The following is a 16527-nucleotide window of genomic DNA, read 5'->3' as shown; positions in this document are numbered from 1 at the left end:
GGCACAAAACACAACCATGTGACATGCGCACTCGGCCCTGTCGTTGAGTTTGTTATGACAAGTCGAGGCCTCGGACTAAATTAGGAGCGAAGCCCCCGTCTCTGTCCAGCCGAATCCGCGATGGAGGGCATGGACCTGGACCTGGACCTGGACCAGGAGCTCATGCAGAAATTCAGCTGCATGGGCACAACAGACAAAGATATCCTAATATCGGAATTTCAGAGGCTGCTCGGGTTTCAGCTAAACCCCGCCGGATGCGCCTTCTTTCTGGACATGACCAACTGGTGAGCTCGGTGACTCGTCCGGCCTGCCGTGCGGTTTATGTTAGATAACAGATACTGTACGCTATCATAGCTAGCTTTGCACCAAGCCGTCTCACTGTATGGCTGTATTTCGCTGGGAAAACAGTGAAGGAAGTGTTATCCCTCATTGTCACAGTGATAGCGTTTACGTTAGGTATGTAGACGTGGGCTCGGTGACAGCTAACGACGTTGTAGTAACGTAAGCGTTAGCTGAGTCACCGTGTCTCCGACTTTTGATTGCCTGTCAGGTAGCTTAGTGGGTGTTGCACACTTGATAAAAATGCTTATCTTTATACGATAAATAAACTGTAGGTCTTATAGAAGCGGGTTTGCGTGAAATTTGATCGGAAACATCTTAAAGTCACTTTTTAAACGAGTGTTTTTCGTGGTTGTTCATGCTGATAATAACAGGAGTTGTACGTTCAGTTAGTCGCCACTGTTACACTAAGCTAGGTGCTAGCAGCTAGCTAGCCACTCCGCTGAAAGGATAATTAAAAGTTCATACAGTCTGTTGCTTATTCTTTTCACTTATGGGGAAAACAACAGCCAAGATGACCAAACGTTAACGTTATGTCTGTCTCTCCTTGACCACAACCACAGCGAGGACCGCTGCGGGTTAACGTTATTACGTAACCGTCCAACATGACGCCGAGTCGAGCTCAAAGCTCACACAGGAGTTGTGCAAGCTTGGTAAATCTTTACCTCACTGTGCCCGGACAGACTGTATTTATATGTGTTTTTCACATGCTGACAATATTTCACAGTCTGCAGCGTCCATGCTATTCTAAATGTGATGACTTAGAAAATGAATACAGTAAGCAGTGCAAAGTCCTTGAGAGAAAACCAGTGTGTTACGAAGGAAAAGGTCCCTGAAATCTTCCCTTAAATAAACCTTTCTGTGCACATGCAGTATTAAGCCTGTGCAGGTCTGTGGAAGATGACAGAGACAGCGGCTATGTGCAGATCGGGCTGGAGTAGTATCACAAGATGCCCTGCAGTAGCTCCTCTGCAGCGGGCTTTCTAAAAATAAAAACTGCTGGTTTATGGATGACCGGCATGTCACGGGAAGCACCCATTCCCAGTGTGTCTGGGTCTGCAGACATTTCAGTTATTCGCCACAATATGTGCATTTGAACCCGATCATCTCAGGAAACTAAATTAGCACTGTCTCTTGCAGAATAAATTACATTTTTTTTCAGGGACCCAGATTTTCTCCCTCACATATTTGGCTGTGCAAGCTGCTGTTGAATCACGCTGTTTCTGTTACACAAATCACATGTTATGCAATTCATATCAGTAGTGATCTGATGGATTTCTGACCTCTGTTATCCCAGGAATTTACAAGCAGCCATCGGAGCCTACTATGACTTTGAGAGTCCCAACATCAGTGCGCCTTGCATGTCCTTAGTGAGGGATGTGACAATTGGTGAGGGCGAATCAGTTCCACCGGACACACCTTTCACAAAGACCTGGAGGATACAGAACACGGGTAAGTCTGCTGGAGTAATAATAATGATATGATGGAGCACAAATCTGATGAAAATGAAAAAGAATTCTGGTCACATGTTGTGTCAAGTTCAACACGGTTGTCTGTGTGTCTTACAGGTGCAGAGTCATGGCCTCCCGGGGTTTGTCTGAAGTATGTTGGAGGAGATCAGTTTGGTCATGCAAACATGGTGATGGTGCGGTCTCTAGACCCTCAGGAAATGGCTGATGTTAGTGTGCAGATGCAGAGCCCCGTGTCTCCTGGCATGTACCAGGGCCAGTGGAGAATGTGCACAGCTACTGGACTTTACTATGGAGGTGAGGACAGCGAACTTCACACTGAAAACGCAAATGACTTGCTGCTTTTCAATACATGTGCTCAAGAACAGACTGAAACTGTTAGCGGGGTCATACAAAGTGTCGAAAAGTTTGAAAATTAACTTTAGCTGCTATGTTTTCAAGGTTAAGAATATGCTTGAATGCAAATATGCTGGAAAAATTATTGATTTTCAACATAATCTGGTGTTTCTTCTGCACAATAACTCACGTAAACCCAAGATCTTTTAATATTTGAAATGGAGTAATTGTTTGTCTTGTGGCTACAAAATTAGCTACTATTAAGTAATCATGATCAAAGCAGGCAGTAATATGAACAGGTGGTTAATACAGTGATTGCTGTGGGTATAAAGGAATTCTGTAACCTTAATTTTTTGCAACTGCGTTTATAGTAACTGAGAATCTGGAAATGTTGGATTCAGGTAACTTGAAAGTGCTTGAATTTTACCCTTACGACGCTATGCAAACCCTGGCAAACTCAGGCAATAAATCAATTAGAAATATAATATAATATAATATAATATAATATAATATAATATAATATAATATAATATAATATAATAATAATCAACCATTTTGGGAACCGATTTCAGTCTTTAGTTACCTTTTCAGTAGCACTTCCAAACATTTGCTCGTTCCTGCCTCTCAAATGTGAAGATTTGCTGCTTCTCTCTGTTTTACGTCATGGTAAACTGAATATCTTTGGGATCTGGACTCTTGAGTAGACAAATCAAGCTTGAAATATCACTGATTTGTTATCTGTTACTGATATTACTCAGGCAGACTGACAACATCAACATTAAGTTGTCATGCTCACTATAGCCATCAGGCTGTGATTGTAATGACTGTCCCTGCCCTGACTATACTCCTCTTTCAAACAGATGATCATTTGTTTTGAGCTGAGTGGCTGACGTGCAAAAATAAAGCCAAGCGCTGTCGTTAGCAGCAGCAGTAAGCAGCCGTTGCTGAAGACAAATTGCTCGATAATTTTGTACGCATTTCCTATTACAAGAGTGGACGGCCATTCTATTAGCACGCACAAATTAAATTGTCATTCATTTAACTGATTTATGTCCTCCTGCAAGCTCAACGTGCATGATGGATCCCAACAGGAAGTCCCTTAAGACCTGCCTACTTACAAATTAAGCAGCATAGGGATACTCAATTAAAATTATACTTGGCCTTAATATTTCATTGAGGTGCGACAATTCCTCACTTCACACCATCAGTCTCCGAGTGGCTGTAAGAGAGAGAACAATTGCAGACCTGCAGCGCTTTAAATCTTTGAGATTTGATGGGGGTGTAGTCCAGCTTCATTGTACATGATCTAAATGTGTCAGAGGCTAATGGGAATTTTGAGCCTGCTGGTTAATTCAGTCTTTTGGTAATTAAAGGTAGCTTTAGTTGTAACTGTATACACGTAAGCACAGGTATATCACAGCACGCTGATTGTTTCGTTTGACAGATGTCATTTGGGTGATCCTGAGCGTGGAGGTCGGGGGCCTCCTCGGCGTCACACAGCAGCTTTCCTCTTTCCAAGCCGAGTTCAACACCCAGCCCAACCGCAGCCTGGAAGGAGACTACAACCCCTTCGCCTCGCCCGGGAAGAGCAAGTGCCCCAACAGCAACAACAACAGCCTCCACGCTGCCAGCGGTCACAGGGTCGCAGAGGAACATTGGCAGGGAAGCCCCGACGAGCTGCAGCAGGATCAGAATGGACTTTCACACAACTCTGTGGATATAGTAGCAAACAGTCTACAAAGCAATCTATCAGTAGTCTCTTATAACCAGGTAAGACACATGAACGAGCAGGGGGATTCTCCATGAGAGTGGATGGTGGTTGGGGTTATTTTTATCTGACATTTTTGTCATCAGAATAACTCTTTATTCTTCTTTGTTGTATATATTTTGGGTTTGTCTGTATGTTTAAAATGCTGCTGCAACTGAGTAATTTCACAAATTGGGATCAATAAAGTAACAGTCTAAGTCATTGCTCAGAAGAAGTGAACTGAAAATGATCTATTCAGCTTTTTTTAACTTCATTATACAGCCAACCAGTGCTGCAACTGATAACTATTCTCATCATCACTTGATCTGCAGATAATGTTCTTGATTAAATTGTGTGGTCTATAAGTTATCCAATGCCCAAAGCGACATCTTAAAACTGCTTGTTTTGTCTGACCAGCAGCCTAAAAGCAAAAGATAAGCAGGTTCATTATCACACAGACGCAGAAAAGCAGCAAATCCTCACACTGGAGAAGCTGGAAGGAGTAAATGTTATTGTTGCTTGAAAATATCAAACAAGCTGCAGATTAACTTTCTGTTAACTGACTGACTGTATGTTTTAGCTGTGCACTTTCACTGTATGTACAATGAAAGGTCTGTATTTTCAATACGTACCAGCACTGAGACACAGCGACAACACACATTTAAGCCTTTGCTCTGTCTCATTCAGCCTATTTTCTACATATCTTACATCCCTACTGTCTCCTCTTTAATCCCTTCTTTTCCTTTCAGGGTATACAGGAGCCCTATCCTTTTGGGCACTCTTAAATCATGGGACTTGTCACAGTGAAGCAGCACTAAACCGTACCTCTGGAGTCTGTCACACCAGTACGAGAAAGAGGAGGCTTTATTGGTAGCTGGCAGAGAGTGTGGAGATTCAAAAACACTTTATGCAAAGTCCGGCTACACTTTGAGAAACCAGAGGCCAACGCTCCCGACGTGCAGCTCAAACAACATCCCACAACCCACTGTATGCACGTGTGAATGCTAAGTTAAAAAATGAGTGCTATGGGTCTTTTGAGTGATAACTTTTTTCTTTTTTTTTTTCCAGATTTTTTTCTTTTCTTTTTTTCTTTTTTTTAGTTGTCAGAGTGCAAATGAAAAAAATGACAGGAGTGTGTATTTGTGAAATTGTGTGTATATGTGTGTGCATTGTGCAACTGAAAGAGAGACTTTGGAGGAAAAGCCATTTATTTTGCCAACTGATTCTCCAGTTTCTGCTCTGACTCTTGGTGTATTGATTTGGTTCCCTGTAACTAAATTTAATTATACGGGCGTCGCTGGAACAAACCACTGGACAGCATCTTCTTTCCTTTTATCTTAATTTTTAATATATTTTTTAAGTGGAGGGAGGGAGCAACACCCTTCACAAATATAACTAATATAATTTAAAAGGCCTTCAGTTGGTCAGCATGGCTTGTGCATTGTGGGCAATCATTTCTATGCTGTCATAGCAACATTTCTCCACTGGAGGGAGTCGGCCTCTAAGATCAACGCTGAGATACAGAGCTCTTATTCACAGTAAAGCTCCTGCGATTGGGTCAGTTTTAGTCTTGATCATTGTACAAGAAGCTAGTTTAGAGTCAGCAATTTTATTCTGAGTTCCAGAGTCAAATAGGGTTTTTAGCTACTTAGTGTAAATAGAAGCAACCAGTGAAGGTTTCTCTCCACACGAGAAACAGAGTCATTGCTGGCATCTATGAAATATTAGAAGAATATTAGCAGAATATCCGTTATTGGTAATCATGCAGTACTAGAGATCCCCTCAGTCATTGTCTGAATCTGAGATTTTGCTGATTTTACATGCAACACAAGAGTAATGCAGACTATGCCATCAGATTTTGATTTCAAGCCATATGAACTTGGGCTGCAAGGCAGTACACAGTACGATAACCATTTCTGAAAATATTGTATTACATGACTATTATTATCAGTTACAGTGACCCTCAAAGGAATGAAAACAGAATTTTATCTTATTTTTTGGATTAAAAAAAAAAAAGCTTTATTGTAATTTCACAAAATCTGTCCTGATAAACATGAAATTTGACATAAACTTGAGATATTTTTTTAATATCACTAAATATACCGTAGATAAGCAAATGTGCATGGTGTGATGACTTTCATACCACAGTTTACAGCACTGTACACCCATGCAACATCACTAAAGACATAATAATTTTTTTTGTCTCCCTGCTTTGAATTAACATGTTCAAGCTGTCTCTGACTTGCTTTTATTCTATTATATTAAGTTGAATGTATTCGATGAATGTAGAAGAGGATCGTGTTTGTGGAGACATCATTTACCCAAAGATTCCACACTGTCTCTTTGCGTTGAACTGGCTGTTTTATTGCTGTAACTGTTGTTCCGATTCTCCAGTCTCTTGTTTGAATTATGCTTTCCACATTCGAGTAATGAGCTTCTTCAACAAAACCTTAATCCCGTTCGATCATTTCAGTTGCAGACGTAACCACGCCAGTAAAATGACGGTGAAATGACAGAATCGCGTTGTTACTGATTATTTACTTGCACTAACTGGCTGATCTATGCACCGAGTAATGCGACCTCCACGATGAGGCCTGTGTGTACTTTCCTCCTCCCAGTGCTGTGAAGTCCTGAAGGGTTTATCAGCTCTGTGATTTTATCTGCCATCCACAGCCAGTGAGTTAGCCCACCTCATCAGGTAAACAGCCTTTTCAATAAGGCACTAACTGAAAGCCCCAGGGTTACTGAGCTTTGACTACACGACAGTACCAGCCAATAACATGGATCTCTGGGCTCCTCGCTCTTTCACAGAACATCGTGCATTTCCTGTGCAAAGTGTGAAATGATAAATGTTTCTCTCTGCTGTCAAAGGTGTTTGCTGTCAATGTCAATTCATGAAGTGCAAACTGTATTTTCCTCTTCATGTAATATCTCTGAAGTTCCCAGCGGCCAGATTGCAGAATGAATCAGTTGGCATTAGACTCATACAACAGCACATTTATGAGAGTGAGGAAGTGCAAACAGACGAAAGCTTTTTCCCCGTGTGTTTGATGAATGTTTGTATGATTAAATTATCACTGAAAGCTAAAGTTTCGGGCTTCTTGTCATGTTTGTGCAGCAGCATTCATTTACAGTTTCAGGCACTCAAATTTAACTCAGATTTAAGTCACGATTTTATGCAGATTTAAACACCAGCTTTTACATTTTCACCATATGTTTTCATTTAATTATCAATCACAGTCAAATTTCTCTTAGGTCCTCTGACATATGACATTAAAAAAGTACTTTTTATATCTTGCAAAATGCCATCTGGTGGCGTTCATGAGTGATGTAACTGCCCTGTAAATGGAAATATGGTCACTGGCATGCAGCAGTGTGTCTGTGCATTTACTGTTTTTGGGAAATGATGCATTAAACAGGTGCTTGGTTAGCTGTTTTAAGGAGAAAGAAACATTTGAATTAACATAAAAAGCATAGACCACTGCTTAATTTAATGCACTCTGTGGCACTTGGGGACTCAATTTACATGCACTGCTGCTCTACTCCATATTTTGTTTTTTCCAAATAACTAAGCCAGGTATCTACATTGGGTAGCTGCCCACCACACAGTGAAGCACCACAGACGGATGCCCTCAGACACTGTGTGCTGTTAAATTGAAAATAAGCAACAAGGCCACCTGGGTCAAAATCAAGAGGGGTGCATTGCTTTCTGGTGTCAGGGAGTACTCGATTTACTTTAAAAATGATGAGAGCGGTGATTTTATTGAGGATCCATCTGAAGAAAACAGTCAAACTTGAGACAGATCATGGTCAGCAGATGCACAGCAGGCTCATCTGATGTTTGTCTCTCTTTTGCACTTCAAGGAGGTGTCGGATGACGTGCTCACCTCCAGGTCAACCTGGAGGCTTACTGGTCTGAAGCCTCACCGCTGCAACTGCCTCCACAACCAAACTGCCTGAGGGAGCAACAGTCACTTGACATTTGCCCAGGCTGAATGATGAATGTTTTACAGCGAGGCACCACAGAAATATTAAAGGTGGCGCAGCGACTCTGCAAAGATCCAGCTGACGTAAAAGCGTCGGTGTGATGTAACGCCACAATCTTTAAGAAGGCTTTTAAAGATGATTATGTGGGCGGATCCAGAGGAAAGCAGCTCTTTGGAATATTTCAACACAGCCGCACAAACATTACTGTTTAGTTTAAGCAAATATTTACACACTCTACTTTCTCTCTCCCACTCTCCGACTCTCATATTCGCTCTGTGTACCAGTTATTCAACTTTTCCAGGAGTAGTCTTCAACCATTTCTTAACCATTCCCCAGAGGAAAGGAAAATTCAAATCAAGATCTCTCCTTTCTCCCGCCTATTTCTCTTATATATGACCTCAGCTCTGTGTATTTTATCTGAAGATTTGTCTCATATCTATCAAAAAAGAAACTAAGCATGCTCTACATATAAACTTCAGTTTCTTATTGCTTTGTCACAAATACATTTCAAACGACTTCTACACAAGTGTTATTTGTAGAGCAGATTCTCTGCTGGGCCTGCTGGGGGCGCTAGAGGGAGGGTTATGGAGTCACCATAATTTCACTGAGACTGATCTATTGTTTTGCTCCTTATCTCTCCCATAGGAATCCTCTTATGGCTCATGCTGCAGCTTCTCTGTATCCTCACATCAGCTGGAATCAAGCCTGCACAGTAACCACATACTGTATTAATCACCAATAAGATAAGATCCTCTCTCCTTATGCAGCGTGTCCATCTGTCTTTCAGTGAATCCTGACACGTCATGACAGAACTTAGCTTCTATTCGTCACTTTCCGTCTAACTCTACCCTTTCGAGGCAGTTCCCAAAAGGCACAGCTTTCATCTTCCGAGAGCTTGAGTGGTGGTGAGCAACAGCAAATAGCGTGCTAATCAACAGCGTAAATACAGACTATGCAGTGGCCCTGGAGCTTGTTAGTGCCATTTCTGCGATGCCACAGCATTAAATGAAAATGCCATATCAAATTACAAATGCCGCCATTTATGATATAATCCCTTGAAAAGGGAAAGCCATCATGGTTTTCCTTCTTTGGTAAAATAATAGCAGTCTATAACAGAATTATGCATACTCTACATCAGCTATAAAAGCTATTCAAACAAATACGTAATTCATTTTCTTTGGTATTTTCGTCACATACGTATGCAATGTTGAATTCTGGGTAATATGTATGTTGATGTTGTCCAAAGTCTCTGTTTGATCACGTGATAACTGTGTGCACTGGGGCCTGTCCTGGCTTCCTTTAAGCCACTGGCGTTGACCCTCTAACAGTGAAACAGCTTGACAGTGAATGTGGATCATGTGTGCGGCTTCTCTGAGAAATTGTGATTGAACTTTCTCTGTGCTGAGTTTCCTCCTGCTGGGCCTGAGCGGGAGCTTTACTCCACAACAGGCATGAATTCCTCCTCACACACAATGGTGAACTGTAACACAATTACCTTTGTGGGTTGGATTTGATTAGATAAAGTTAGAATTTGCGTATCCTCTGGCTTCAGTAGGTTTGTGGCGTATGCTCACAAAGTTTGAAGACCATCCTTCAAAACTGCCTTTGTTGAAATGATTACAGAAAAGGTAAAAAACTCAGGTGCAGTCACAGCTTCTCCCCGGGCTGTTAAGGTTTGTTTACATAAGGAACTCTGCATCTGAATACTGCCTCAAGTCATTATTATATATGCACTTAGAGCAGCCTCCCTCACTGGGACACACCCTTGCTCTCAGAATTGATATGTCACGAAGGCACCTTGTCCAAAAAAAGTCAAACCCTTGCTGCTGAGACCAGAAGTCAAACAAGGTGTCTCAGCGGTTGGAGTGGACAGAAGTGATCCAGCTCTGAGTGCTGGGCAGGAGACAAAAACTACCAACAGCACATCCTCACCTGAGGCCGGACGAGTTGCTGGACCTTGACGTTAGTCCAAACTTTAAGTAAGACAGGGGAACGGTTCAGGAGAAGAGCCCCAGCATTGGAAAACCTGCTGAATCCACTTTGTCAAACACTGACAAGGTAAGAGTACAGCTCAGAATACTGCTACTGGACTATTATTAGTGCTACCAGCACTGCTACTACCTCTGTTACCAGTAGTGGAAGAAGTACTCATGTACTTGAGTAAAAGTAGTGCTACTTTGCATGAGAATAAGGTGTGTTTGCTGTGAGCTTCTTACCTGCAGGACTTGAAGTAGTCATGAATGAGTGTGGTGTTTGGCACTGACTTTTACCTTTGTGTGTTTTAATTTTAGTGGTAATGAAAACACAATGCTTGAGAAGTTTACTTTGAAATGAACTTTTTATCTGACTGGCCACCTCTATCTTTTATTGCAACTACTTCTAATATTACAATTCCTCTATTACATATGCTACTGTCAGTGCCACTACTGTCATGACTGAAATAATTTAAGCTCTCATGTTTCCGTTACAGTTATTAAGACTATAGCTGATTACACTGCTAGCAATGCTAATACAGCTATTACCTCCAGTACCAGTCGTCCTCAGTGCTCCAACTGATAATTACTATGAAAATGAATTAGCTTACGTTCTAATTATGTCTACACCCCTGAAAATATGCATCAAATATTAGTTAAAGTGATGCATTTCAAATTGGGATACAGACAATAACAACAATTATTGAGCATAAAATAGATTTTTATTCCAATTTTTTTTTTTTTTTTCCTGTTATTCTGTTATTTTCTATGTATATAGCTCCCTTACTTGTCCTCTCTCACTTTCTTTTTTAATACAAACCAATAGACATTTTGCTGAACAGACACAGAACAGCTCATAAAGGTGTGATTTGTCCAAAGAACAGTGATGAATGACCACAGCTTTCCATATCGCGGAAATGCCTCTCATATCAGTTTGGCGGCTATAATGAGGTGTAAAGCACTTCACCACGGCACCACAGAGAGGTCTACAAAACAACAGACCTGCTTTCACCAGCGCGCTGCTTTCAAAGCTGAGGACACACACAGAAAAGACATTTGTCCCAGAGAGAAAGGATGATCCAGAAGAGCGAGTTTTTACTGCTACTAAACGTTTAAACCCCTGACACCTGGAGGCGAGGAAATAATAGTATAGACATGGACAATGTGTCCTGACATCAAGGCCAAACACCTTGTTCTCATAGTCAGAGGAGAACTGCTCCTTTATTTTGACATTTGTTAAACTCCTGTGTTGCTATTCCTGCCACATTCCACAACCTTTGTGGAACTTAAATGTTGGAAATAGGCCAGAAATAACAGCTATTGGGGTCATTTTTACCTCCTCTTTTCTCCTGCAAACATACATAAATCATTTAATCAGCAGTCGGTTATTGACGGCTCTGTTTTGTTTCCGCTCTTGAGACCTGCCTTGTTTCTTCTCAGGCCACCTCGCAGCATGTGTCATTGTTGTGGAGGTGTTTTAGAACGACGACCCATTTGTGCTTCACACTCAATGTTTCCCGAAAAGATAGCCGGTGAATGATATTCAGCGTGATGTGTTCAGAGTCTAACTTTTAAGGAAAGACTGCGGATAGTTTTCATCACGTTCACTCACTTCTGTCAACAAATTCAGTCTTTTGTAACGCCTCATAAATTGGTTGAGCTCAGATTAGCAGTGGGTGAAGGGAGCCAATGAGAGGCATTATGTATTAAGTAGCTTGAAACAGGTGTAGAATTTTGCCAAATGAAATGCTGGCCTGCAGCACCACTCCCAGTCGGGTGAGCTGTTCTCCTACTCATACCCTGATGAATACACTCCAGCTACTTATCCTTTATCCACATATTAGATGTGTCCCACCCTGTATGCTGTATTCTATCAAGCTTTCTTTTGCAATTACCTGCTGCACTTGACATCTTGAAAAGGCACCGGCTGTTACAGTGTGATAGGAGCCAAACACCACTTTCACTGTGATCACGTGCATTTAAGAACATTCAATTTTACATACATTTGAGTCTCAATCAAGGCTTTGATCCTCCTTTCTTTATTTGTATTCACTATCTAAAAGGTGGAGTAGATTGCTTTCTGGTATTGTTGACTGATGCCGAAAAGGAAAGTCAGAAATTAAGTGCTGGAGCTGAATATTTCCAAACATGGAGACTGCTGTGGGAATTTGAAGTGAATTCTTAGAGGCTCTGGATTAAAAATGTAAATTTTCAGTTACATTAAAACATGCTGAAAGACAAACATTGGCTTCAATGAATTTAGCTGTCACGAGGGCTCCAGCTGGCAAAGCTGGAATGACGGATTCCTTATTTCTAAGTAAGTCCCAGCAGAGTAAATAAGGCACAACAAATGTCACGTTTACTTTTGGATTGCTGCTGTTTAAATATTGGGCATTTGGGTATGGTTTCAGTAAAGCATCAATGCAACTCTGTCTCACAAGGCGATGCCACTGTTCGAAATGTCACACAGGGTGTAAATCTGTCACCGATGACAACGTTTTATGGAAAGTGTGCTTTCTCCTTCCAGTGTTAAACAAACCTGAGCATGGGGAGTCCAGGCTGCACTGTTCACTCGCCTCTGCACATCAGTCACCACGACCACAGCGACACCAGAACAGCCTGGCTGGACGAGACGGAGGACGTCAAACCCACTGCCCACAGCTTGTTGGGGCTGCCCGAGCTCAGCTGGCCGGGGGTCTACGTCCCGTGCTGCGACGGGCAGGATATGGAAGAGAACCCCTGGGTGCTGAGGATGACAGAGGCCCCCGCTCCTGCAGCACCTCCAGCCAGGACACCGGAGCCGAGCCCAGCCAAGCCCAACCAAGCTCAAGACCCCCCTTCTGGGATGGAGGGTCAGGTGGAGGAGCGCTGTCTGGAGCAGGTCCAGACCATGGTGGTGGGAGAAGTGCTGAAGGACGTGGAAACGGCTTGCAAGCTGCTCAACATTGCATCAGGTAGGACAGAACACAAGCGGTTAATGTCATGTTGTCATCGCACAGACATTTGAATAGAATAAAAACGAGTATTGGCAGAAGTTGTAGCCTCATAAACCTCCAGAGGCCATCTGTTTGTTTGCTCTCACATCAACATCCCAGCGACACCACTGATAGCTGGTGAACATCTGAGGCCCTGCCCAGCTTGTGCAAACGTTTCTGTTGACAGAAGATTATCATTGCTTCTTATGAACGGAGTCTTTATCCAGAGCCTTAAAATCATACGCTGGTTGAGTGATTATTTGCTTTTGTTACAGTCTGTTTCTTGCCTCACTCAGAAAGCAGGTGACACATTTACAGCAGCTCACGATACAAGCTGCTTCATAGTCATAATTTAAAAGTGTGAGAGTGTAAGTAGGGTTAACATTATGCATTCGGATCTGCAAGAGAGACTTTCCCTTTTTAAAAAGGTCAGAATAAAAGCAGAAGAGGCTGAGATGTTCTGCCTTTCATCCTTTTTATTCAAGCCAAAGAAACCTGAAGGATTCTTCATTTCTCAAAAACATTTTTGGACTCTACCTGCCTGGCATGCAGACACACTTCAAACTCCTTATAACCAGTTTGTAATACAGGCTTTCTGGTGAAGATTTGTAGTATTCAAGAAGAAGAATTTTACAAACAGTATCTGCAGGCTGAGTAAACCCAGTGTGGCGAGTAAAATCAGTCATGTGGTCTTCTACATAAACATTTCAGCAGTATTTGTAGGTTTTGTTTTTGGGGATCTGGTCTGGTGAACAGATCTTACCAGGTCATAAAAGTCACAGGTCCTTCAGTCACATTAACCTTGTTCAGTTTAATGATGCTCTGCTTGTTCACAGTTCATTTCCACCAAACTTTCTTCTTTCTTTTTGGAAGCATCTTACATTTTAAAACGTTTCCTGACCGTACTAAGAAAACAATCACTGTATTAAATGGGTACTCAAATGAATCAGTATTGCGCTCTCATAACATTGGTTGATTCACATGTGACAAATAAAGAATAAATAATAGGGGTCAAAATAGAAGCAGCAGAGGTGGAGGCATTCAGATTTTTAGTCCCTGTGGGTCAAACACCAAAAACTTCTACTAGCCTTGTAAATCTGGACTTCTTTCAAGCTCCATTACCCCTGTTCGTAATGTTATATATTTTCTAGCCTCCAAGCACAAGATGAAATAACCCTTAAGACTTCCTCCAAAGCCAAAGGAGACATTATACGTCTGTTTTCACAGGAGGAACAGCACTGCTCGTGACGATTAAACTGACCTTTATGAGTAAAGCCGGTGCAGTGCCCAGCATGCTCCCACAATATGATAATGTGGGATGTGGTAAACTGAGTTAGAGAGCTAGTGGGCGGTAGAGAATATGCATTATTAACAATTATCGTCAACAATGTGAAATTCAGTGCAAGATCACGGCTTCATCAAAACAAATGTCCATTAGTGACCTATTGAACTGTTGAGGTCTGGTTGTTAACATACTTTCAGCTTCAGAAAGTCAAAGCTGAACTGTGGGAAATACCTGGTGTCCCTGTGTTTTCCGCTTTAGACCCTTTGGACTGGAGCTGCGTTCACGTCCAGAAATGGCTGCTCTGGACCGAGCACCTGTACAGGCTGCCACAGGTCAGCACCATGTTTCAGGAACTGACCGGCAAAGATCTGTGCTCCATGACAGAAGCAGACTTCAGACAACGCTCCTTGCAGTTAGGGGACATGCTGTATGCTCACCTGGACATCTGGAGATCTGGTAAGAACAACAGCAACACCGGGAAATGAACCCACATCAACTCTGCTGTTAGCAAATTAGGAAAGGTTGATAGTAAAGCAAATGCAGCGTGACCAAGAGCAACTGAGGACTTTTCTGTGAGGTGTGAACAGCTTCTTTTTTTATCTGTTCCCTTAGCTGCAGCGATGAAGGAGCGCTGCCCACCAGAAGACAGCAAATCTGGTAAGTTCTTGGTTATAACTAGATTTCTACACCATTAAAAATGTGACTATAGCTACAATGATTTCAGTAAGAAAACAAGGTGAAGTGGGGAAAAAAAAAACATCTGGTTTCTGCAAATCTCTCCTACATCAGCAGCTGATGAAGACTCCTGGTCAGATGTGATGTGTAGCTACCCCAGCCAGCCCATCCACCTGTGGCAGTTTCTCCGAGAGCTGCTCCTCAAGCCTCACAACTACAGCCGCTGCATCCGCTGGCTTAACAAGGAAAAAGGTGAGATGACAGAGAGACACCGACACTGATCACAGGCACCTTAAAAACAGGGGGCCTTTCTAGCTTAAGACATTTTGACGGGTCACAACAGGGAAAAGGCGGAACCAATAAAATGAATGAAAGCTGAATTCCATTTAGCTTGGAAAGGTCTGTTAATCAATTAACTAACTATTGGTGTGTTCAATTTGCATTTTGATTGATTCATCCCACACTATCGTAACATTAATAGTGTTCAAATGTTGACACAGTGGCAGTCAGCTGAAGTGTAAGGGCTAAATTCATGGTTTATCACACACTGTAATGTAATTTCACGCAGTGTTCCAGACATCTGCATGGGTTGAGTAATGTACAGTATTTGTGAGCTTCTCATATATGCTAACATGCTAAACAAACACGATAAGCATCATATCTGCATAGTAGATCAGTGCGTTAGCATTGTCATTGTTATGTGTTGTCATGTTAGCATTTAGCTAAAAGTACTGTTGTACCCATTATTTTGAAGCCTCATACTGGCTGTCCGAAAAAAGTCCCACTGGACTGAAAGTCCATTTCTCCGACAGCCTGTAACCCCCAAAATAAATGGCCATTGCTCTGAAAACACACCCTGCAGCTGTTAGTTCCCTGACTTCCAGCCATTTCCAGGTTGCTGAATTGGCGGGGGTTTTGACCTTAATCGACTCTTTCTGGCCTTTCACCAAACCACAGGCCCTAACCTTAACTCAACACTAAGATATTAAAGGCAAGAAGCTCCAGGGAGAGTGTGTGTTCTTGTAAGGTCGTTTTTGGGATAACAGGCTGTTGGACAAATGGGCTTTTGGTCCAATGGGCTGTCCCACCTATGTAGCCTCACACTGCTAGTGTGGCTCTTGTTCACCTTAGAACCGCAGCTGATTCAATTTTCTGTCTTCTCTCTCAAGGTATTTTCAAAATAGAAGACTCAGCTCACGTGGCCAGACTATGGGGCATCAGGAAGAACCGCCCGGCTATGAACTATGACAAACTGAGTCGTTCTATACGCCAGTACTACAAGAAAGGCATCATTCGAAAGCCTGATGTATCACGCAGACTGGTCTACCAGTTCGTCAACCCTGTATGATGAAGAGGATTGACCGATCCGAAGACAACGAGCTGAGGAGGAACCAAAGATATGCTGGACATACAGTAGAAGTAACATGAACTCTGAAGCTTTTGCATTCATTGTATTTGAGGTTTAATTTCAATTGTAAAGACTGCCTACCGAACTATGCACTCCTGCCTATCGTAATATCCTTTTACTTCATCTGTCTGACAAATGGATTTTATTTTATTTGTCCATTTTGTTGTTTTTAGCACTCTTAGGCCTATTTGAAATGTATTATTTGGTGTGATGTTTGGTTTCTCAAAAGGAAACATATTTCATCTTCTAAATATGAAGCCAACAGTTAGCTGTCTTAGCTTAGCATGAAGACTGGACACAGCCAGCCTGGCCCTGTCCTACTAAAAAAACAGT

At 42.1% G+C, this 16527-nt stretch overlaps 2 protein-coding genes across 2 annotated transcripts; both read left to right on the top strand.

The window, feature by feature from the left end:
• The first annotated feature begins 44 nt into the window (after positions 1-44).
• On the top strand, positions 45-6978 carry LOC139335658 (protein ILRUN-like). The gene is made up of 5 exons (XM_070969369.1): positions 45-284; positions 1637-1791; positions 1908-2105; positions 3589-3914; positions 4641-6978. The coding sequence occupies exons 1-5, from the start codon at positions 121-123 to the stop codon at positions 4674-4676; spliced, it is 879 nt and encodes a 292-aa protein (XP_070825470.1). The 5' UTR covers positions 45-120; the 3' UTR covers positions 4677-6978.
• A 5418-nt stretch (positions 6979-12396) lies between these two features.
• Positions 12397-16134, top strand: LOC139334589 (SAM pointed domain-containing Ets transcription factor-like). Its single transcript, XM_070967563.1, has 5 exons — positions 12397-12805; positions 14370-14567; positions 14724-14768; positions 14901-15038; positions 15956-16134. The coding sequence occupies exons 1-5, from the start codon at positions 12397-12399 to the stop codon at positions 16132-16134; spliced, it is 969 nt and encodes a 322-aa protein (XP_070823664.1).
• The last annotated feature ends 393 nt before the right edge of the window (positions 16135-16527 follow it).

The sequence above is a fragment of the Chaetodon trifascialis genome, chromosome 8 (genome assembly GCF_039877785.1).
Source record: "Chaetodon trifascialis isolate fChaTrf1 chromosome 8, fChaTrf1.hap1, whole genome shotgun sequence".
Classification (NCBI taxonomy): Eukaryota; Metazoa; Chordata; class Actinopteri; order Chaetodontiformes; family Chaetodontidae; genus Chaetodon; species Chaetodon trifascialis.
The sequence above is the reverse complement of the archived record's forward strand: the minus strand, read 5'-3'. Positions and strand labels throughout refer to the sequence as shown.

What these genes read in the sequence shown, in the direction of transcription:
- LOC139335658 (XM_070969369.1), top strand. Translation starts at nt 121, where the DNA reads ATGGAGGGCATGGACCTGGACCTGGACCTGGACCAGGAGCTCATGCAG. An exon ending in TTTCTGGACATGACCAACTG is followed by an intron (nt 285 to 1,636) that starts GTGAGCTCGGTG and finishes CTGTTATCCCAG; the next exon opens with GAATTTACAAGCAGCCATCG. An exon ending in CTGGAGGATACAGAACACGG is followed by an intron (nt 1,792 to 1,907) that starts GTAAGTCTGCTG and finishes TGTGTCTTACAG; the next exon opens with GTGCAGAGTCATGGCCTCCC.
- LOC139334589 (XM_070967563.1), top strand. Translation starts at nt 12,397, where the DNA reads ATGGGGAGTCCAGGCTGCACTGTTCACTCGCCTCTGCACATCAGTCAC. An exon ending in ACCAGAAGACAGCAAATCTG is followed by an intron (nt 14,769 to 14,900) that starts GTAAGTTCTTGG and finishes CTCCTACATCAG; the next exon opens with CAGCTGATGAAGACTCCTGG. An exon ending in CTGGCTTAACAAGGAAAAAG is followed by an intron (nt 15,039 to 15,955) that starts GTGAGATGACAG and finishes TTCTCTCTCAAG; the next exon opens with GTATTTTCAAAATAGAAGAC.